Source organism: Miniopterus natalensis, chromosome 12, assembly GCF_054644295.1.
Source record: "Miniopterus natalensis isolate mMinNat1 chromosome 12, mMinNat1.hap1, whole genome shotgun sequence".
In the NCBI taxonomy this organism is placed as follows: Eukaryota; Metazoa; Chordata; class Mammalia; order Chiroptera; family Miniopteridae; genus Miniopterus; species Miniopterus natalensis.
Genome location: NC_142092.1, coordinates 66707601 through 66729194, shown reverse-complemented (window position 1 = coordinate 66729194; position 21594 = coordinate 66707601). Strand labels below are relative to the sequence as shown.

At 54.6% G+C, this 21594-nt stretch overlaps 1 protein-coding gene across 1 annotated transcript in view; it reads right to left on the bottom strand.

The window, feature by feature from the left end:
* The window catches only part of NEK6 (NIMA related kinase 6), a 33982-nt gene extending 12691 nt beyond the window's left edge, over window positions 1-21291 (bottom strand). The window contains exons 1-6 of the mRNA XM_016210956.2: window positions 21175-21291; window positions 13673-13813; window positions 12238-12300; window positions 10001-10111; window positions 7472-7580; window positions 6366-6473 (exon numbers count right to left, since the gene is read on the bottom strand). Coding sequence (XP_016066442.1) covers window positions 6366-6473; window positions 7472-7580; window positions 10001-10111; window positions 12238-12300; window positions 13673-13813; window positions 21175-21264 — 622 coding nt within the window. The 5' untranslated portion in view covers window positions 21265-21291. The remainder of the gene's footprint in view (window positions 1-6365; window positions 6474-7471; window positions 7581-10000; window positions 10112-12237; window positions 12301-13672; window positions 13814-21174) is intronic.
* Between the last annotated feature and the right edge of the window lie 303 nt (window positions 21292-21594).

Genomic DNA, 21594 nt, shown 5'->3' with positions numbered 1-21594 from the left:
GGAGCCAGTTGATCAAGGAAAGGCTGGGTTGATCAGTGGCTGCAGCCAAATCCCCTGGAGGAGCTCATTACAACTCTGGTTCCAGCCCCACGCCAGCACCACAGGATAAGAACTTCCAGGGCTGGAACATGAACACCGGCATCTCACACAAGCTCCCTGGAGATGCTGGTGCACGTTACAGCTCGGGAGGAGCTGTGCAAAATTTCAACCACCCGCCAGCCCTTCAGATGCTCAGAACATCTGTGGACCAAATGAATTTATGAAGTGTTAACTGAGAGAAGTTTGGGCTGTCCCCGCTGGACACCAGGTCCCCACACCTCGGGGCAGATTCTCCAGTCCTCTGACCCTGGGGGGGAGAGTAGGGGCATGCTCCACCTTGGTCTGTGAGTCTTAAAGTTGGGGTGCTCTGCTTCATCGGAGGGGTCCTCAACTTGCTCCAGGGGTGCACAAAGCTGCAGGGGGTGAACACAGCCCCTCCTGTTTTGCCGGTGTTCCCTGGGAATAAGTCTGTGAAACCGGATTTTATACTGACAAGTCCTCAAACATTCTGAAGCATAATGCAAAACATGCGTGAGTTTTCAAGATAAGATGAGAGACTTCAAAGAGGTTCCAAGCTTTCAGTGGGCCCTGGAGGATGTGTCCCCAAACCCCAGGGGAGCGGTGATGCTGGGGAAAGTGGGAGAGGCTGGCACGAGGAGGTGTCTGAAGGCCGCGTGGGCCTGCCCTCATCCCGCCCAGGGGGTGCTCCGCGGGCACTTGGCAGATCAGCAGCACAGCCCCACAGGGATGCTCAGACATGGAGCCAACAGCCTGTGTCTCAAATCCCCTTCCAGCAATATCCCCGTCAGACCAGTGTGCCCCCACCCTCTCTCCTCACTCACAGAGGGGGCCCAAGCTCTGCATATGAAAGAGGAGCCTAAGAAACCCTGACCTTCCCGTGTCTGTACCTAGAATGCCCAGATTTCAAACCCCGCAGATATCAGAGGAGAACTGGGGACCTCAAAGCAGAGGCTGATTAAAGGGGCCCCGCTTCCCCGAGATGCGCCACTCCTGTCAAAACAAACTTGGCCATGGTTTGAAATGCTCGCAGTGTTTGAAACAGGCTCATTAGCTATGAAAAAGGCAAAGATTCCACATGAAGGAGAGGCTGGTGTCTGTGGGCTGGGCTTCTTTCCCACACGGTGGAGTTGAAAATGGCTGGAGAAATGTAGGGTCGCCGGCGTCCATCGGCCAGGCGAGACTGGGTCCCCCTGTGGGCCCGACAGTGCGGGCTGGGGGGAGGGCACACTGGGAGCTGCACCCGCCAGCAGGCCCGACCTGCTCCAGCCACTCGGCAGAGAACTGGGCCTCCCTCTTAGGCTGGTTTCCTTATCGGTGAAACGGAGAGGTCCAGCTCACGGTCCCTGGGTCCCTCCCCCAACCCTCAGAGCCCTGGTTTCCCGCGTGGAAGATGGGGAAGGGCTCTGGGAAGGCAGGGCTGCCCACAGACCCTGGGAGGGAGAGAGTAGCGGAGAGCAGGGCAAGAACCAAGAAAGTTCTGGAACTCAGAGAGCAGTGTCTTTGGTGTTGGACAGTGTGAGCTGCACTGGTCTCTCTGTGATCCACCCCCGACATCCAACCAGGCCCCACATCCTGAGGCGTCCCCTCCCCTCTGTCCCCCTGCCTGCTGCCCTCATTCGCCTGGACAACTGACTGCTTGGTTGCCTCCTGTCCTGTCCATTCCCACCCGTCCTACCCACCAAGGCAGGGGCCCTGCCGCCTCATCCCCGACAGGAGAAAGGCCAGGTCCTCAGCCTGGCATTTGCGGCCTTTCCAGACTGTTCCTGATCCCAGCGCCCCACTCCCCCCAGGCTCACCTGTGTCACCGCTTATCATCAAGTCCTCCTTAAATGAACTACCAGCCGACCCTATGCTAAGCTATATACAGTCCTCAGGAGAAGCAGCAACGTCAGAGAAACACTGTACTTGTAGCAGCACTGACTTAATTTCAGATTGTTTGCATTGGCACAAATATCTGCCTATTTCTAGTTCCCATACTGAGTATCTCTAATAGATGTGAAGATCGGGGGCTTGATTCTTTGACTCTGCACAGCACTGTGTTTCCAGGTATCGGGGTCCCACCCAAGATGACTCGGAGTCTCAGGTGGAAAAAAGAGGTATGAGCACGCCTCACCCTCACCTTCGCCCACCGCATCTGCATCGCAAGGGTGCTCACCTCGCCGGACCTGGTCACCTGCTCTGCGGTGACTCCCGCCCCCAGGGGCCTGGAGTGCTAAATGAGGCGATACCAGGGCAGAATTATTGGAACAGGGCTTGGTTCCTGGCGAAGACTGAATGCATTTCCATCCCCAGCCTGTAAGTTCCAGAGGACACGGGCCTTCCCGTGAGCAGCTGGGCCTGGCACAAATCCTTCTTGAGTGAATGAGTGAACGAACAGATGAACTGTAGTTTGTATGGTAGGCCTGATCAGTTCTTCACATGCAGTCCCCTTGAGACCCTCCCCTTCTCGCTCTGGCATCAGCTTGTCTTGTTCTAACAGTTTGTATCCTTAAAAATGCCAGGGATGTGGCAGACGAGGCAGGCACCACCGGCCAGGCAGGCGTGGCCTCCCATGACCTCCTGCCCAGGTGTCAGCACTCAGAACCTGGGCTCTACCTGCTGAAACAGGTTTTCCAGGCCAGTTGTTCACAGGCATCCTGCGCTGCTGGGACAGGTGGGAGCAGGGCCAGGGACGCATCTGCACAGGGCTCTGGAACCACACTGGCAGGGTCCCCAGGGATGACTGGCCTGAGGACTGTCTGCCCACTTGGCAAATGTCCCATGGGGCCCACCTAACGCCAGGTACAGGGACACTCGTGGGAGTGCTGCCATTCAACAAGGAGAGGAGGCTCCACCCTACTTCCCTGTGGCCCACGGCTGTGAAGTTGGATGGGCTTTTCCTCCCGGAGTGGCTGGGTGCTCCGTGCCCTGGGTGTCCCGGCACCCAGAGAACTCATCAGGACCCAAGCCCACTTCCCAGCATGCAGGTTTGTGCTTGGAGAGGAACCGGCACCCTGAGGGCTCCAGTATCCACTGCCTTCCCTGAGCCTCAGTTTCCTCATCTGTCAAATGGAGATAATAAGCCTTGGTGGGATGATTGTTTTAAAAGCAAAATGTTTTTTCAAACATCTTTTAAGCCTTGCCTTCTTTGTTAACTCACCTCTTTGGTGAGTTCAGTGACTACAGAAAACTGAAATAAAGGGCAGCCCTGGGAGGGGCCGAGGCAGCCTGCCCCTGGTTTCAACACGGAGCTCAGCACTGTGCCTGCACACAGTGGGCCTTTCAGGATATGGTTCCACCTGTCCCCACCTATGCCACCCTGGGACTGACTCTGTCCCCTCACCAGTCTGGGGGCATCCTGAAAGCACGGAAGGTCACCTAATCTCATGTCCTTTGTACCCAGTCCAGGGAAGGCGGCCAGGCCAAGGGTTCTCGGCCTGGGAAAGCCAGCAGGCCCTGACCCCTATACCTGACGGGGGGTCACCCCCCAACAGGACTGAGAGGCGTTGTGAGGCGCTGCACGGCCATGGGCATGAGCCAGCCTCACTTCCACCCCTGACCCCAGCCTGAGGCCACCCTGTCACGGCTACTGAGAAGCAGGGCCTGCTCTCCCAGTCCCACAATTTGTCTTGCAGCTTCTGCCGTTGCTCGGAGCGAGACACTTGCTTGTAGCTTGTGAGCTGTGTATAGGCAAATCTTTCATTTTTCTTTCATTATGCCGGCGTGTACTGTCACTTAATTTTTATGTATGCAATCCTTCCTGACAAATATGATCTGCTGCCTGGTAATTCGTCTGACGCTCATTCTGTTCCTCGCTCTAATTACGGCTCCTATGCCTGACACCGAGGCAGCCGCTCTGCCACCGCTGGGTACCGCACCTGTCAGCCCGGCCATGGCATGACTAATGCCCTTTCATGCCAGCCTCGTGTTAGCAAATACTGAGGCGGGGTGGGGGCTGGGGGAGGGAGTGGCAGAGGGAAATGAGATTTGCATGAGCCCTGCCAGTGGGTCTGCAGCCCAGGAGAGGTGGTTGCCAGGGCAACGTGGCTGCCACCACAGCAGCCCCACGTAGTAGGTTTGCAGAGATGCATAATTCATACCCGTGTGCGGGTGAGAAGCAGCCCCACCTCCTGCATCCTTCCTGAGTCATGATCCAATGGCAATGACTTCAATCTCTCCCCAACTAATGTGTGTGCAAGACTCAGTCAGCTGCTTGCAGACTCTCGCTGTGGAAGGGGGCCTTTCTCCCGCATCTGGGCTTTGGCTCTGCACTGTCAACCTCTGTTCTGGGACCTCGACCCCAGGAGGTCTCCTTCCACCCACCACGCCCGGTCGGTAGCTCGGAGGCGTCAGGAAGGACAAGGCTTCCAGGGGCAGCCTTTCCCAAGTTCCAATTCCTGCTCATTAATATAATAAGTGCAGCAGTCAAGTCGATAAACTCGTGCTGTCGGTGAGCCCGTATTTCTGCCCGCTCCTAATGATGTGATTTTAACTGGCTCTGACGAGCACCGCAGTCTTCTCCCCAGCGGGACAGAGAAGGGCTGGGACCTGACTGACAGGGGACAGGAGAGAGTGGCTTTAACTCTTCCCTCTGATGGTTTCCCCTGAGTTTCGGGCTTTTTGAAGCTCTTAACCAGAGAGGCAAACAGTCCCAAACTAATAGACACACTGATTTTCACCAAGAGAAGGGTCTGAGGGGTCAGGGAAAGACAAGGTGTCCCCCAGGAGCCAGTGCGTGGCCGAGCTCCAGGAGAGGACCCAGCATCGTCTCCCAAGGCCCCTGAGCCTGGTGGAGGAAGCGTGGGCTGAGCCATGTGAGACCTGCACTCGGGGCCTGGCTCTGCCGCTGTGGGACTCTGAAGTTACTCGAGCTCCCTGGATTTCAGATTCCTCATTCGCTATTTGAGGCCTGAATGAAGTGTCATAAACGCATGGGACAGTGGGTTCTTTCCTTTTTGAACAAACAGAAGACCAACAACGTGCCAGGTATCCTCCAGGGTCAGATGGAGCGGAGTTTCACAACAACTCCACCCACATGCACGCAAGAACACGCCCCACACACGCACACACACTCACACATGCACACACACAAGCATGCTGACACACACACTCTCACACCCCTATAAGCAGCTCAGAGCTGTTGATCTAGAGTGTTAGCACATCTCTCCTGATGGCATGCTGTGCCCTGAGAGCCTCTAAGCCACCGGGACCTATATGAACAGTGACAGTTTCCATTAGGAAAGTGTGCCTTCCAGAAAGAACCTCCACCAGCACCAGATGCTGTGTGTGCCCACGGCCTGCCGCAGGCCCTCAGGGTCAGAGGACAGGAGACACTGGCTGGGGCCGTGCAGGGGGGCAGAGAGGAGCTGAGGACGAAGCGGTTATGAAGGGAGGTGTTCACAAGCACACAGGGAGGGGTCCTGGGCGCACCTTCCCCTGCAAACACTGCACCGAAGAGCCTGGAACTGGCTCCAGGAAGGGGGACGCCCGTCTGCCTCTGAAACGTTTGCACACTACCCTGGTTCAATGCTGATACATCCTGTTGTAATGCACAGGGGCCCTGTGTCCGTGTTTCCCTGGGAGGCTTTGCTGGCTTCTCTAGTCCAGTTAAATGTAAAATTCTGCATCTTCTGTTGTTCCAGGTTTCGCATTCAGTTACGTAGCCAGCATGTGGGTTCTGGAGCTCAACAGTGCTTCACGTGACCTGAGACACACACTGGACACGGCCTCTTTCCCCACCCAGCCCACTGCACTCCCACACTCCTGGGATGGTGCCCACCCACTGAGCTCAGTATTCAAGGCCCCACTGCCTTCTTTGCTACCCAAGGTCCTGGGGACCCTGCTCTCCAGCTCACCCGGTTCCCCTCCTTGCTGCCCCCACCAGCTCTTATTCACTCCTCATAGTCCAGCCACAATGCCACCTCCTCCTGGGAGCACTCAGCCCCCACAGCTTCAAAACTACAGTTTAAAAAACAAAGACTGGACACAGCTCAAACGTCCCCCAGCAGGAGGAGTGGGACCAAATGTGGTGCCCCATAGGCGAAACATTACGCAGCAATGAAAAAGATGGAATGACTACCGGGTACCACAACAGGGCTACGCCTCCCCGCTCCACAGACTGGGCTCAGTCATCCTTTCCTGGAAGGGGCAAGGCAGCTCGAGGACATAGGGAAGCCCCAGCCAGGACCCCTGGAGTCTCGGTTTATTCCCTCAGGTCACCGTTTTGAAGAGGTGAGTAAACCAAAGGTACTGTGGAGAGATTGTTCACATCTCTCCCATGGGCACTTGGGACTGGGGGCTGCTGGGGCACAGACAGGCCCCCTTACCTAGGGAGTGGGCGGCGGTGGTCTCGGAGCTGAAGAAGCGGCCCAGGCCAAGGTCACCGAGCTTCACAACGCCCGTGGCCGTGATGAACACATTGGCAGGCTTGATGTCTGCAGGGGAAGAAGGGGGCTGGTGTGGGATCAGAGGGACAGAGGGAGGAGGGGGCCTGGGGTTGGGGGGAGGGCAGGGAATTCCAGGTGATGGAGATCCAGCCTTTAGTCCTGCTCCCCCAGAGCAAGGCCCCAGCGCTGCCCCACCACGGGGCCTTGGGAAACTTAGCCTGTTTCCTCACCTATAAATGGGTCTAATTTTACCTATTTCACAGGGCTGCTGTGAGGTCTAGGGCCAGGGATCTCTGTGCTCTTGTTTCCTTTTTAAAAGCTATATCCTCGGGCCTAGAATAGTATTTAGCACATGGTAGGCACTGGAGAATTTATGTAACAAGGGAAGGAAAAGCTCCGTGCAGTAACTTGCACTGTTCCCCAGTGACTAGGGCAATGCCTCACAGACAGCAACACTGGTAAACACAGGTAGAATGAATGAATGAATGGAGGACTCAGTGAAGTAACCTGTGTAAAGCACCCAGCACCCTTCCTGGCACCCAGCAGGCTTCTTCTTCACAACTCAGGATGACGTCAACTTTTGGAAACATACCTTTGTAGGCGTCTCATTTTCTTTGCCCAGCCAACTCCTACTAAGACTTCAAAGCCCATATTAAAAGTTCCTTTTTCTAGGATGCCTCCTTCCCTGCCCTCCAAGGCAGAGCTGGCTGGGACTGGGTTGTCTCCCTGCGGAGCCCTTCCACCCGTCCTTGCTGCACCCCGCTCTGTGCTGGCCCCAGGCTGGTACTGGGGGCTGACGATGATGTACTGAGCATGGCCCCTGCTCCCTGGGGTCCATGTAACTATCTGGCTTTTGGTACACCCACCATGGGGAGGCTCTTGACACGGGGCACGAGGTATGTGTGGGTAGTGGAGCCCAAGGCCGTGTACATGCTCATTCGCTGACCCGACTAAGGACAGAAGATGCTCGACAGCCACTTGTTTGGGGGTACAAAGTGGTCCAACCTCCTCAGGAAAGTCTGAGGAGCTGGGGGGCACGTACACACCTCGGTGCATCACCCGGCGGGAGTGCATGTGCTCCACGGCGCTGCACAGCTGCACAAAGTACTTCCACACCGTCCTCTCGGGGATGAGGCGCTTCTGCTTCTTGAAGTACTGCGTGGGGAGACAGACAGATGGACAGGCCCAGGTGAGGGGCTGAGCGGCAGGGCAGGTGGCGCCTGGCATGGCCACTGTGTTCACATCTCTACTTCAGCCCCGATCGCCCTCAGCACAGGACCCCTCCGTCCCCCCCGGGCGCCCCAGGCTTGCGAGTTGGGCCGGGCTGGGGTGTTATTTATGCCGAGATGTTGGGTAATCCTCATTACAGCATTTAAGCGGGATGCGCAAGGCTGCGAGAGGTGATTTTCTAAATGTCACATCCAATAAGTGCTGTGTGACATTTAGTGGGGAGGCCCTGAGTCTCTGGTGGGTTTTAGGGTGGTGGAAGTTCCTGGCTTCAGCATCCACAGTAAATGCCAGCACCATGGCTGTAGTCATGATGCTTGGCGCCGAGTTTGGGGGCCCTTGGGACACAGGGTCTGGTTCCCACAGTGCCCTCCCATGCATCCCTTGGGACAGGGGTGGAAACTGAAGTTCGGGGAAGGGAGAGATTTGATTTGTCCCATCACCCCTGCCTCCCAGCTGCCAGGCTCCAGCCCCACTCCATGGATTGAGGGTTGCAAGCAGTCTGGGGTCTCCTGGGACTGACAGTCCAGTGCCCTCACTGCGGGCCGCGTTCCGTGTCTCTTCTCTGTTGCTTCCGTTCCTACTCCTGTCCACCCCGCCCCCCCGGCACTATTAGGCATCTAGTCTTTCTTCTAGAATGCAAAGCTGACATGTTACTCCACCATGAGTCTTAGGAAGCTTCTCAATGACCTCAGGGCAAGGTCCCAAATTCTGAGCCTGGACCAGGAGGCCCTGGGTGGTCCAATGCTTCTCCCTAACCTTAATCCCCTCTCACACACTGCTCTCCTGGACCAAACTGCTTTGTGGGCCCCCTCAATTTTGCATCCTCCTGGAGTTTTCACAAACTGCTCTGCCAGTAGACTTTGTGTCTCCCCTCAGGTCCGCTCAGGTGTCACTGCCTCCAGGAAGCCTTTCCTGCTTTGCAGGCCCTGAACATGGCCTATTCTAACTGGCTCATGACTCACTGTTCACAGCTCTGCCCCCCCATTAGAAGAGGAGCTTCCTGATGAGGTCAGCGCCCATGCTGGCAGCACCCCTCGGTCTCAGGATGGGCCTGGCACACAGTGGGTGCTGGGTGCATGCGTGTTCAGTGGGAGCGCGACATGTGAAGGAGAGACAAAGTGGGGGGCGGGGGAGAAGAAAGAACTAAGACATGATATAGCACATCTGTGCCCACCAGGGATCTGTGTGGAGATTAACATCCCTGCAAATACATTAATATGTCAACGAAAATATAAAAGCGGGTGATAACAGCTCCAGTAATGCCACTTCCCAGAGACGCCCGTATTCCTAGGAGCCAAATTTCAGAAGAGCAAGTGCCGAGCAACTGCTCAACCCCCAGTGCCTGGTGGGAGACAGAGAATCCACGTCTGGTTCCCTTCACAAGTGTGGCTGGGAGCTGGCGGGGGGGGGAGGGGGACTCATAAAAGTGGCCTGCAGACTCGTGTCAAGCCAGCAGGGCAGTGAAGGCCTTGAGAGAGAAGCAGAGAGTGGGGCTAAGGGCTTGGGCCTGAGGGTCCCACTTAGAGGCTGTGCTGCCTCAGGCAGGTAACTGAACCTCTCTGAGCTTTGCTATCTGAGAACAGTATGGACTCAGTGAGTGATGCTAGTGGTCAGCAGGATTGTGCCCACAGTAGGTGCTCCATCACGGGGGCTGCGATGGTCCCTGATTCCAGACTCATGTGTGCCTGGGCCTGGGTCCAAGGAGGTGGGGGTGAGGGGGTGGAGTGGTATGGGGGCTGCTGTGGAATACACAGCAAGTGACAGGCTTGGCACTGAGCCTGCTTGTGGGACTTGGCAAGTCAATTAACCTCTTGGAGACTCCTAGCCTTGGCTGCTACATGGGAATGAAGATACCCCTCAGGGGCTGGAAGAATCTCTGGGAAATCAACTTGGGGATGATATCCACAGGAGGGTCCCAGGCCTCGAAACAGAGACCTGGGCTACAGACCTGGCTCTGTCCCCACATTGCTGGGTATCCTCAGGAAAGTCTCTTAACCTTTCTGGGCTCAGTTTTCCCTCCTGTAAAATGAGGCAACTGGACCCAGGAGACACTTTCCCAGATTCTGTGAGCTGGTGGTATCTGACCTAATTAGGGTCCTGTGCCTGCTCCTTCTGTGAGGCAGGAGAAGTGGCCCATGAGCCCATGGCAGGCTGGGACCGTGGGGGTAGCCAGAGGGATTCTTTTGTCTATGGCTGGCCCTCACAGCAAATGGGGACATGGCCTGAAAGGGTACCCTCTGGGCCACGGCTGAGGCCTGTGGGCATCAGCGAGGGGGGCTGAGTGTCCCAGAGGGCTGGGACCCTGGGCAGCTCCCAGGCCGGGTCTGCCCACCAGGCACCCTCACCTTGATCATCTGTGAGAGGTCACCCGCGTCGGCCAGCTCCAGCACAATGTTCAGCTCGTTGTCCTCAATAAATGAGTCCAAATACTTGATAATGTTCGGATGGTTCAGTTGCTACCCAAGGAGAGAAAGGGAGAGGGAGGCAGAGTAAATGAGAGATGGTATAGCCCCAGCGCCTGCCCCGGGCTGGCACCCAGCTGGCACCCACTGACAGGGCCCTGGCATTTGCTGGAGAGGTGAGTGTCTTATGGATAAGGCCTGTGCTTCGGAGTCAAGCAGAGCTGGGTGACATTGGGAAAGTCATTTTGCATCTCTGAGTTTCAGTTTCCTCATCTGTAAAATGGGCATAATGCTGTGAAGATCAGGTGGAGTAATACCCTTGAAATGTCCAACAAAGTGACCAGAGGGAGGCAGGGCTGAGAGCAAAAGACCCATCGATGTAAGGTCCCTTCTTCTTGGACTCTCTGCACTTGTGGCCTTTCGGATCTGCCTTCCCTGCTGGGCTGCATCCCCTGTGCTCACAACCTGTGCCGAATCCATAAACACATGAATCTATGCCTTTCTGCCCCATGTACCATAGCCTCTGCACTGGGAGGTCCTGGCATGAACAGTATGGCCAATGTCGCCCAGCAGCCCCTCTGAGAACCGTGTTTCCCTTTGTTTTGTAGGAAACACCTCCTGCCCTGGCACATCCTATTGACTTCCCACGGGCAGGCCAGGAGCTGGATCAGCGTTCTGGGAAGGGGTTGGCGTTGCCCAGCCATGACCGGGGGGCTGCCTCTGGCTGAGCACCCAGCACACACCAGCATACACCGAGCTACTCCAGCTTCTTCTGATTCTCCAAACCTCTGAAGATGGCCCTGTTGTCATCACCCCCTTGTACAGATGAGGGAATTGAAGCCCTGAGAAGTTAACAGCCTGCCCACGGCCACACAGCTAGTGAGCAAAGGGTGCGCTCGCCTCCGAAGCCCACGGTCCTTGGCACTCAGCTGCACCGCCTGGGGAAGACAGAGCCCTGCCCGCGGCTGGCTGGTTCACACCACGCTGGGCTGCTTCGCCAAAGGGGCTGCGCTCACATGCCTCTGCACCCAGGGACCCTCAACAGGCAGGCTCAGCCCACATGCATGTACAATTCCTTACTCGATGTGGATGGCACACGTGTTCTTAGCCACGAGTGGGTGACTGGGACTGCTGTTTCCCAGGGCTGGTGATCAGGAAGAGTCTCCAAATCACAACAGGGTTCCAGAGGTGACCATTATGTAATATTTTAAAATGTTATTTGAAGGGTATTTTTTACCTATATAGTTGGAGTTAAGGACAGCTCCCTACAAGCCTCCCTGCTCCAGCCTCGTCACTGTGATGCATCATTACCACATTTAAGTCCTCAGATGGCATTTGAGGCCACCACAATACTGGCCTCCAATCCACATTGTCAGGGTTCCTGTGGCAGGCTCGTCTCAGCCTCAGGTTCTGGAACGGAGCTGGGCCCCAGCCTCTGCAGGGCTTCCCCTGGACTCCATGGCCTCTGAGTTGGCCAGCATCACCCTGAATGGTCACCACCTAGGAGTCCTCAATGACAGGGCCCAGGCCTGAGCGTCCAGGGCAGGGCTCAGTGGATTAACTGTTAACCTGAAATTCTGCAGCTGTGGCTTCCAAGAGTGTCACTGCCACCAGCAGCCCCACTTTAAGAAGCTACCAAGCAAGCTCTCCTGTTTCGTGGAAAGGGAGGAAGGTACGGAGCAAGCACCTACTGTGTGCTCTACTGCACCAGGCCCTCTTTAGATATTATTTTATTTAATTCTCTCAATCTGCCTACATTTTGTGAGGCAGGTGTTCTCACCATTAAGCAGATGCTCAGGGAGATTAAATCACTTGCTTAAGGCCACATAGCTCATAAAGACATTAGGATTTGAACCCAGGTTCCCGGGCCTCCAAAGCTCCCCCTTCTCTGTCACTTCTGAGATCCCAGCAGAATCCTACCTTGGGGAGTAGGGGGGGATCCCAAGCACAGAGCTGCGCCAGGCCAGGGCCAAGTCAAGTCCAGAATGTCCCATAATCTCTGACTCTAGGGAGCCAATGCAGATGCTAGCGGGGCTGAGGAAAGACCACAGACCTCACCACCATCCCCACCCTGCACGCCTCACCCCGGACAGGTCCTGGCATGTCTGTCCAGTCAGCCCAGTTCCAGCTGAACTGAGGACTTTGTCCACCGAGGGGACCATCCCGCTCAGGGCACTCACCTTCAGGAGGCCGATCTCCTTGACGCAGTCCTGCCTGGCCTTGGCATCCATCATCTCAAATATCTTGGGTGAGAGGAAAAAGGAAACAGGATGGTTAAAACCCAGCTCCCAGCGTCCTGGTTCAGCCATCTCCATGCCCAGGGACCCTACCTTGTGAGGACAACAGTTCTGCTTAGTGGGCTCCCACCATGTGCCAGCAGGAGCCATGCTGACCACTTTAACCTGAATCCTCAGAGTGACTCCCACGAGGCCGGAATTATTGTTGCCGACTTACAGAGGAGGAGACTGAGGCTCAGAGAAGTCCAGTGACTTGCTGAGGTCACACACTGGTAAGTGGCAGGCCAGGAAACACACTCAGAGCCTCAGTCTTCACTTCTGTAAATGGGGCCAACAGCCTGAGCTCTAAAGAGTAAGAAGATGAGGTACAGCCCCCGACCTCTCAACCCCTCTTGCCCCTGCCCTCCAGTGCTCACTCTGGGTGGGTGCTCCCAGCACCTCTGACTTACAGGAACACACGGATGGTCAATAAGCCAGGAGCCTCACCACAAAACTCATCATGGCACAAATAAACCGATACAGAGAGAGCCCAGGCGAGCCCCTCCTTGGAAAACAAAGGGCAGAATGTGGGCCTTTTCTGAACAGAGGAGCCTGTTTCCCCTCCAGCCACCTGAAGCCACGTGTGAGTCACAGATCTACAAGAAACCAGTGATGCCGAGACCGTCCAGCTGGAAGTCTTCGCCCGGCACCCACCCAGTGGCTGAGTGTGAGCTGCCGTCTCTCTCCTGCCCAGGCTGCTCCTCTCCTGCCTCCTCTGCCCAGGCTGCTAATCTTGCTGAGGGATTCAGGAAGCTCTGCTGAAGGAGGAAAACCATTTCCTGCAGCAAAGCAGCATTCAAATGGGCCCAGTGGCTCTTAATGAAATGCCTCCTGGCCAGAGTTTGCTGCTTAAAACCATCCATTCAACCCCCTTCTGCCATTTAGAAAGGATGCGGAGGTCAGGAAGGACACTCAGGCCCAGAACGGACCAGCAAGTGCAGGCAACAGGGTCAGTGGGCCTTAGCTCTTTCTGTGGGTCTGGGGAGTTATGCCCAGCCCTGCACTGTTTTCCTCATCTGAGCAATGGGATGCTAGTCCCTGCCCAGGGCTGTTGTCAAGGTTCCGTGAGTGTCTAGCAGGACCCAGTGCACAGTAGGTACTCAGAGCACGCTCTTCCCCCCCCCCCCCCCATTTATGGCTCACACTGAGCTTGCAGGCGTCTATCTGATTCTCTCCATAGCCCAGTGAGTTGGGTACTAATTTCCCTCATTTATAGGGGAAGGGCAGGGAGGAGAAGGGAGGTAAGAGGATGGAAGGAGGGACTGCCCAGGGCCACAATGTTTAGACACAGAAGTCAGCTCCTGCAAGACTACTTTGACCCATGGGGTCGCTGGCTCACCTGCACCTTCTTCAGAGCCACCGTCTTCCTGTCCAGCAGGCAGGTGGCCTTGTACACCTCGCTGAACTGCCCTCGGCCAATCTTCTTCTCGATCTGGAAGTCTGCCAGCGAGCAGCGAAAAGACAGGGTGCTCGGGTGCCTCTGGAGGGGACAGACAGAGGGCATCAGTGTCCAGCCCGGCCGAGGTGGAGACTGCTGCCCTTTCCCAGCGCCCCTCTAAGATGAAGGAGGGACTCTGATGTCCAACCCCACTGTCAGAGCCTCAATGTCCCCCCCGCACTTTCCACACCCGCCCCATGTGATCCCGACAGTGACCCCACTCTGCAGATGAGAAACCGAGGCTGCTGGTTTCCTCCACAGCACATATCACCTCCCTTCATGATCTGATCACTGGCTTGTTTGCCGGGTTCTGTCTGCCTCTTACCTCCTCCCCAACCATGGACATCTCCAAAAGTGGGCTCCCATCTTAGTCCCCTGCATGTCCCCTGAGCTAAGGCTCTGCCCTGCTCAGAACAAGTGCTGGGGCATGTTTGTTGAACGACACAATGGAATGTGTTCAGCACAGCCTGGTGCACAGTGGGACTTTGTGGCCCATCTACGGTCATTTCTATGAGTGCGGCTGAGATCACACACCCTCAAAAAAAGACACACACCCTCAACTTTCTCAGCACCTGGGGGACACACACATATTCATGAAAATGATGACATGCTACCATTTATTAGGACCTACTATGTGTCAGTTACTGTGCTGGCTGCTTAGGCAGATTTTATGACTTAAATGTTCTAACAGCCTTGTAAAGCAAGGCTTATTAGCCCCATTTTATAAATAACAAAGCCAGTCAGTGGGGAGATGGGACTTGAACATCCTGACAATCTAGAGCCAGCTGTACTGCTGGGTGACATGGGGCAGGGTCTCTCTGCTCTCTGGGCTTCAATGTTCCTCCTGGGACTTGAAGTGTTTGAAGGATGCGATCTCCAAAGGTCTTTGTGCTGGTAACACTGGGCTGCTTCTGCCCAGGCTGAGTGGCTGGAGTCCCCTGCACTCTCCACCCACCCTGGGGGGATGTGCCCCAGAGGCCAGGCCGCCCAGCTCCACAGCTTCCAGGAAGCTCCCAAAGGACATGGGTGACATCCCAGTCAGCATTGCTGACACTCCGCTGCACATCTGCATATGCGATGACCCAGATTTGCATTTCCTGTCACAACCCATTCGACCTAATTAGAGGAATGAGCTCCTGCGGTGGCGCAGGTTACTCAGGCAGCAGCACCGGGTGAGGGTTCCTCGCAGGGGTTGGGATGGGGTCTGTCGCCCGGGTGGCCTCTGCTCTGGTGGAGGCCACTGCGGGACACAGGGCTCCTGGGCGCTGCCTAAGCCAGCAGAGTCGATCCCGATTTAACTCGGGGGCTGTGAGTGGAAAGGGAAAAGGTGAGCTGAATTCTTGGCCTGAAAGGCCAGGCCTCTCTCTGCTGCCACCTCCAGGGCCTCCCTGACCTGGGTCAGCCCTGGGCAGGTGCCACTCTTGCCCTTGTAGCCGAATGAGGTTATCTATACCTTGGATGGGTAATACCAGCCTCAGAACTCCCTGAGGGTCTCAGGAGATGATGTTGGCGAAAGGGGTTCCAGGAGCTCTAAGCTGCTGGGCAAACGTGGGGCTAGCCCCAGACAACTCACACTGCAGTGGCTGACAGCAATAATCCCAATGGCCCTTCTGAAAACTGCTCCTCTAATGCTACAGTCCCGATAGGTCTAGGGCCCCGCGATGGCTCCTGGAGAAAATGAACACAACTCCTGGGGCCCAGGTTGGCAGAGAGGCTGAGACACTGACACTGGGGCCCAGAGTTGGATTCAAGTCCAAGTTCTGCCACTTCCTGGCTGTGAGCCTTGGGCAAGCCCTCTGGGCCTCAGTTTCCTTATCTGTAAAACTGAGATAATGACAGTACCCCCTTCAGAGGGTGGCCAGGGCGTTAAACAGGTTAACGAATGAAAGCACCCTGCACATAGGAAATGCTGTGTGTTGTTATGATTGGTATTGGCGTCTGAGATGTCTGCAGCAAGCGGAACCTACTTCCTAGGGGGCTGGGGATGAACTGAGGCGGGGTGTGTACAGTGCCTGGCCCAGGTCGCCAGCGCAGGGCATTTCACTGTTGCTATCAATGATGCCACCATCCGCATCCCCACCGAGGGTCTGCACTGATGGCATGTACAGCTCTGGGCTCTGTAGCTGTGAAAACTAAACTGAAGTTTACACCATAAGAATAAGATCAATGGCATAAATTTCCACGATGTGGGGTGCCATGCTGGATGTTTAGAGTTTTCCATCACACGCAGTCTTCATGGCCCCATTCCACAGATGAGAAAACTGAGTTGCAGAGAGGTCATTGACCCAGTGTCACCAGGCTATAGGAAAGGAGTGAGGCTGGCCTGCCTCTGCAGCCTTCTGACTTCACTGTCCCCTGAGGGGGTCATCTGGGACTGTTTGCCAAGGGACTGTGCTCCCCTTGTCTCGCTGTGCCGTGGGCACCGAGGCCATTTCTGAAGCCTCATTCCTCTTCCTCCGGGGGGAGCCCTTTAGTTCTCCCCCAAAGGTAGAGGAGATGGGGCGGAGGGCTGGGTAGGCAGCAGGGGTGCTGACCCAGGCTCTGCTGCCAGCTGCAGGGGGCCCGAGGGAGGAGGCCTGTGATGCCCAGGAGGTTGTGCCATCTCATAGAGAAGAGGGGCCTCTGGAAATAACTCTAGAGGCCTGGCTAAGGAACCAAGAAGTGGCCTCTATCCCCAATCCCACTCTCCCATGAAATGCTGCCAGCCTTCTCAAGCGAAACCTGGGCATACGGGGAGGGTGTATCTTGAACACCCCCACCCAGGAAGCTTGGACAAACCCAGCTTTCGTCTCCAAGTCAGATCAAATTAGGCCACAAATGCCCCCCACCCTGTGCTAATTTGAGTTTAAAATGTTTGAACCACAATAAGCCTCGACCATGGACAAATTCTTTAAAAAAAACCACACACAAAAAAACCAGGAGCATAAAATTACATGTTAAAAGAATAAAAATGCATTCGCCCAATTAATTTTCTGAAATCTCATTAAAAAATTTAGCCTGACTAAGTCAGACTTCTGACCTGAATTTTAATCATCTTTACACTGGATGGGTCCTTTTCCCCCTGATATATGCAATGCATCATTAATTTTAAGGCAACCGTTTCTATGATTTTGAAACGCACACTTCATCAGAATGACATTTCCTATAAACAAAGTTCACCTTTAAAGACATCTGACACTGTGTGTAAGGACTTCTAATGGATCCGGGATATGTGTATTTGGAGACGTGTTTTAAATCCGCGCTGCACAAAGGGGCATGATTTACAAAGAGTCCATATTGTCGGGCTCTTCACCAGGCCAACCCCACTCGGCTCCTCACCATCTGGCTAACTGCAAACTCGAGACGGCGGCTATGGGGCCACATGACTGGAGTGACTCCGGCTCTGCTCCTTCACAGCCAACGGGCAAGCTATTTATCTCAGTGTCCCCCTCTGCACAATGAAGTTCGGGATAAGCCCTGCTTCTTCTATGAGTTGGTAAAAGGACGGAACAAGGTAAGTGCCAGGCGTCACACTGTTGGCGCAACCACCACCACGACTGTCTCAACCTGGACACCTACACACAGTCAGTTCCACAGGAACAGCCAACAAGATGCCCAAAGCATGGAAGGCACCGGATAGCAAAACCCAAAGTCATCTCAATTGTAGTGGCTCCCAGGCTGATCCTCATTAACTGAGCTCAGAGAGAACTGAGCTTAATTAAACATACGGATGAGAGACTATGGAACCAGCTCCAACTGACTGACAAGCAAAGACTTGAAGGGCGAAGCCACCCAGGGCACCAGCTGCCACCCAGAACGCCGGACACATCCTGGCCTTCCCTCTCATCCCTTCCGTTACCAAGAGCACTTGGTTTTCCCCTTCAGTTTCTGAAATCTTCCCTCCTGCGTCGGCCTGTTTAAGGCTAAGGCATCATCTCACCTGGGTGCGGGCAGGAGCCTCCCCGCCTCCTCCTATTTCCACCTTTCAGGTGCCTCAAGCCTCAGCTACCAGCGATCTAAAGCCCAAACCCCGTCAACTTCAAACCCATAATGGGCTCTCCATCTGCTGCAGAGTCAATTCCAAATGTCACAGCGTGGATTCCAGGCCGTGCCTAAATACCGGCCATTCGACTTCATCTAGGCACCGGGATTCAAACCCTTATCTAACCCGACTGGTCCTGCACCTTCCTCTCCCTGGAGTGTGCAGACCTAAGGCAAAAATAAGATGAGCACTTGCTGAATTTACAACAAAGCAAACACTTCTGGCATTTTAATGGCTGTCAATATTCGGTCATTAAATCTTATCTAAGTACCATCGCTGGCTTGGGAAGATTTTCCTGAAGATTTGGACCTGTGCAGGGCAGTGCTTATCTCCTGCAGAGGCAGGCACGTTCCTCTGTCTCTGAGTAGTGCTCAATACAACAGGACTTGGCACAGCCCAAGCAGGTTTGCAGAGACTTTCCAGATGGAAGACACATCAGCCAGGACTTTCTCAGACAAGAACACTTTTCTTGGAAATTCATGTGGTACTTACTGGGTCAGCTGAGCATTTCATTTCATTCCTGATGAAAACGCTTTGTAGCAACTTGGTAAAACCATAAAACATAAGGCATATTAAGCTCTTTTTCTCGAATTCATTCATTCATTCATTCATTCATTCATTCATTCATTCATTCAAAACCTCAATAAAAGCAGACATGCTCAGCTTTCCCAAATACATATGAATTTCACATATGATTCTGCCAGGCTCAGCAAACATATTTTCATATGCTGACAGCTCTCAGAGCTAGAAAGTTCCTTGAAATGAACAAACCATGTGCCTTGGGCATAGAAGGTTAACAAAACCAGAGTGCTAAATTGTTCTCGCTACACTGGGGGTTATTTCCAGCTCTGGGCTCTTTAGCTGTGAAAACGAAAATAAATTTTAAACTATCAGAATAAGATCAATCCTTAACACCCACGATGCTGGATACCACATTGGACTTTTAAAGTATACCATCTCACTTAGTCCTCATGGCCCCATTTTACAGATGAGGAAACTGAGGCTCAGAGAGGTCACTTACCAATGTCACCTGACTGGTGAGGGATAGAGTTGAGAACTGAACCCAGCCTGGGCCAGGGTACAGCATTCTTGCCATTGTGGAGCCTGGCTCCTTCCTCTAAGAATGATTTCAGGGAAACACCAATGCCTCCTGCCATAAAGCAAAATGCCCCTGCCATCAATTTCAAATGTTTCTATGTCCTAAAATAGGCAAGATTCAGGCCCTGATATCTCCCCCGATGGTGTTTAAATACCAGACAAGGAGACAGAAAGTGCCTGACTGTACTTCATTCAAGTGCCTGACCAACCTGCCGCAGTCCCAGCAGCAACACCACTGTGCATGGTTCTGCAAACCTGGCCAGATGCTGGCAGGACCGGGGCATCTTCACCATCAGCCGCTAGCCAATGCTGAGTAATCTTATCTAATTACACTTAACTATGTCATTACCACTCCAACATGTGCGACGAGATGCCATGGACGTTGCCGCTGCCGCAGCCCAGCGCGTCCTCTCCTTGTTTGTGAAATAATTACGGGGCTCTCTCCTCTGCCAAATGAGGCTGTAATTAACCCTAATTGCTCAAAATGCAACTGGCTAATTCTGGGAGATTAATCAAGGGGGACTCTATTGTTAGTGAATGACTTAATATGACAAATTGCTACATTACCCGAGGAGGCCCCACTGCCCCCAGCCATCACTGAGATGTCCTGGTGGACTCTGGACCAGCAGTGTCCACAGGCTGCCCAGCTTTCAGGGATCTGCCTCCTCAAATTCCATTTAGGAAATGGGCCCCTGCATCTCAGCCAGTAACAGAAATGGGGAGTATAAATAGCATAGATGCCTTCGGACCCTCGTGCGCTTGTGTGCATGTGTGCACCCATGTGCATGCGTCCACATACACTCACACGTGGTTTCTCCTAGTTCATATGTCGCTTCTGTGTGAATCTATTATAGAGGCGCCTTCTCTGGGGCTGATGCAGCCCACGCCAGGGAGCATGGCTTGAGGAGAGCTCAGGACAGGAGGATTTCAGAGTCACCTGCCTTGCTGGCCAGGCACCTTTGTGCAGTGTCCAACCTGTACAACTGTACATGGCAACCCTGCCCAACAGGCCAAACCCCAGTGCACCCGAAGTCCTCCAACAGGAACTAGGTGGTTAGAAGCTGTGACAATCCTTTCATGGATCAGAAAGGTAGCTGCCTCTGAGTCTCCCCTAATTTAGGTCTCACAGTCCTGGGACAAAAGTCAACCCTAAACAATTACTTTTCACCATTCCAGGCTGCCCACAGGACACCACAGCATCTGGCCCCAGCTGCGCTGCCCAAGCCCTCGGTCCCCTCCAGGCCTGTGCACACCACTTCCTCCAGAAAGCCTCTCTGGCTTTGGGTCAGATGCCTTGTTGGAGCCTCACTGGCTCCCGAGTTTTTTCTGCATTCTTTCCTGTCTGTCCCTCCCATGAGACTGTGTGCTCGCTCAAAGCAGATGTGGGTCTGTGCCACACACGGTCATGCCCTGGGTGTGTGCACAACACGTATCTGCAGTGCGTTAATTCAGCAGGCGCCTGGCCTGGGATGGTGTGACTGGCAAAGCCCCACTCCAGAGGGTTCTTTATCCAGGAAGGGAAGGCAACCCAGAAGCCAGCCCCCCGTGGAATGTGATCATGGATGTGACCCGGTGCCTGTGCACAGGTGTGGAGGCAGCACACAGGAGGAGCTGGGTGGAGCAGGAAAACTCCCCAGAAGCAGCGGCGTTTGGACTGAGGCTTGGAGGAGCGCACACCAGGCCCAGGGAACAGCATGGGGTGTGTGAGCAGCTCAGTACCCGCAAAGCTGCCTTCAGAAAAGCTGCAAAAGTCTGCCTGGCTCTCCGAGGTCTACAGGGAGGGTGAGGCAGGTGGAAGGAAAACTGGTGATTCGGAGCTTTGCTGGTTCTGGATAAAGAGGCTGGAGGGGGCCAGAACATAGTTCTGATCAGAAAGAAGGCTGACTTCAGCCCAGAGTAAGGAAGTTCTTTCTGACCCCAAGTTCACCCTGCCCATTCCCCTGCATCCTCCTTTCTCTTCAGGGCTTCCACAACTCTCTCTGTATCCATCCTTCTCAGCAACGCTGATCCGCAGAGGTGAGGCTGTTCCATTCATATGGAAACACCCGGGGCAGGACCAGGGCCTGGCATCCCACCCAGGGTCCAGCAGAGAGAGGCTTCTCCAGGTGTTGCTGAATGAAATGAAGGACCAACTAGGTCAGGCAGTGAGCTCTGCTCCTATCACTGGAAGAGTACAAGGAGAGGCTCTGTCTCCAGGTGCCCCTGTGGGCCAGGATGAAGCAGCCTCAGGGGTCAATGTTCCTGGGGAACTCTAAGGCCCTGCAGACAGAGGAAAAGGGCTTACCTGTGGGTCAGGAGGGTGCGCAGGCCCCGGGGTGTGGCAGAGGTTGTTCGGGCTCCCTCCGTGGGGCATGTGGCTGGGCTGTCCTGCCATCCTGCATGCCAGCCTCACAAGGGCACGGGCTGCAAAAGAAAACGAGGGCTTTCTTATATACTTGCCTGTTCATTCCCCCCTCCTGATGGCCCTTGGACAGAGGAAGTACTTTTACTGGCCCCATTTTACAGATGTGTGAGTTGAGGTGCAGAGCACTTAAGTACCTTGCCACGGTCGCTTAGCTCAGAAGTGGCAGGGCTAAGACTCGAATCCCTGCATGATACATTTTCCTTCCATGATACTGTCCTGACTAGTTTGCTAGGATTATCCCCAATGGATAGAGGGGAAACTGAGGCTCTGTGCAGGGAAAAGTCTAAAGGTGGCCCCCAG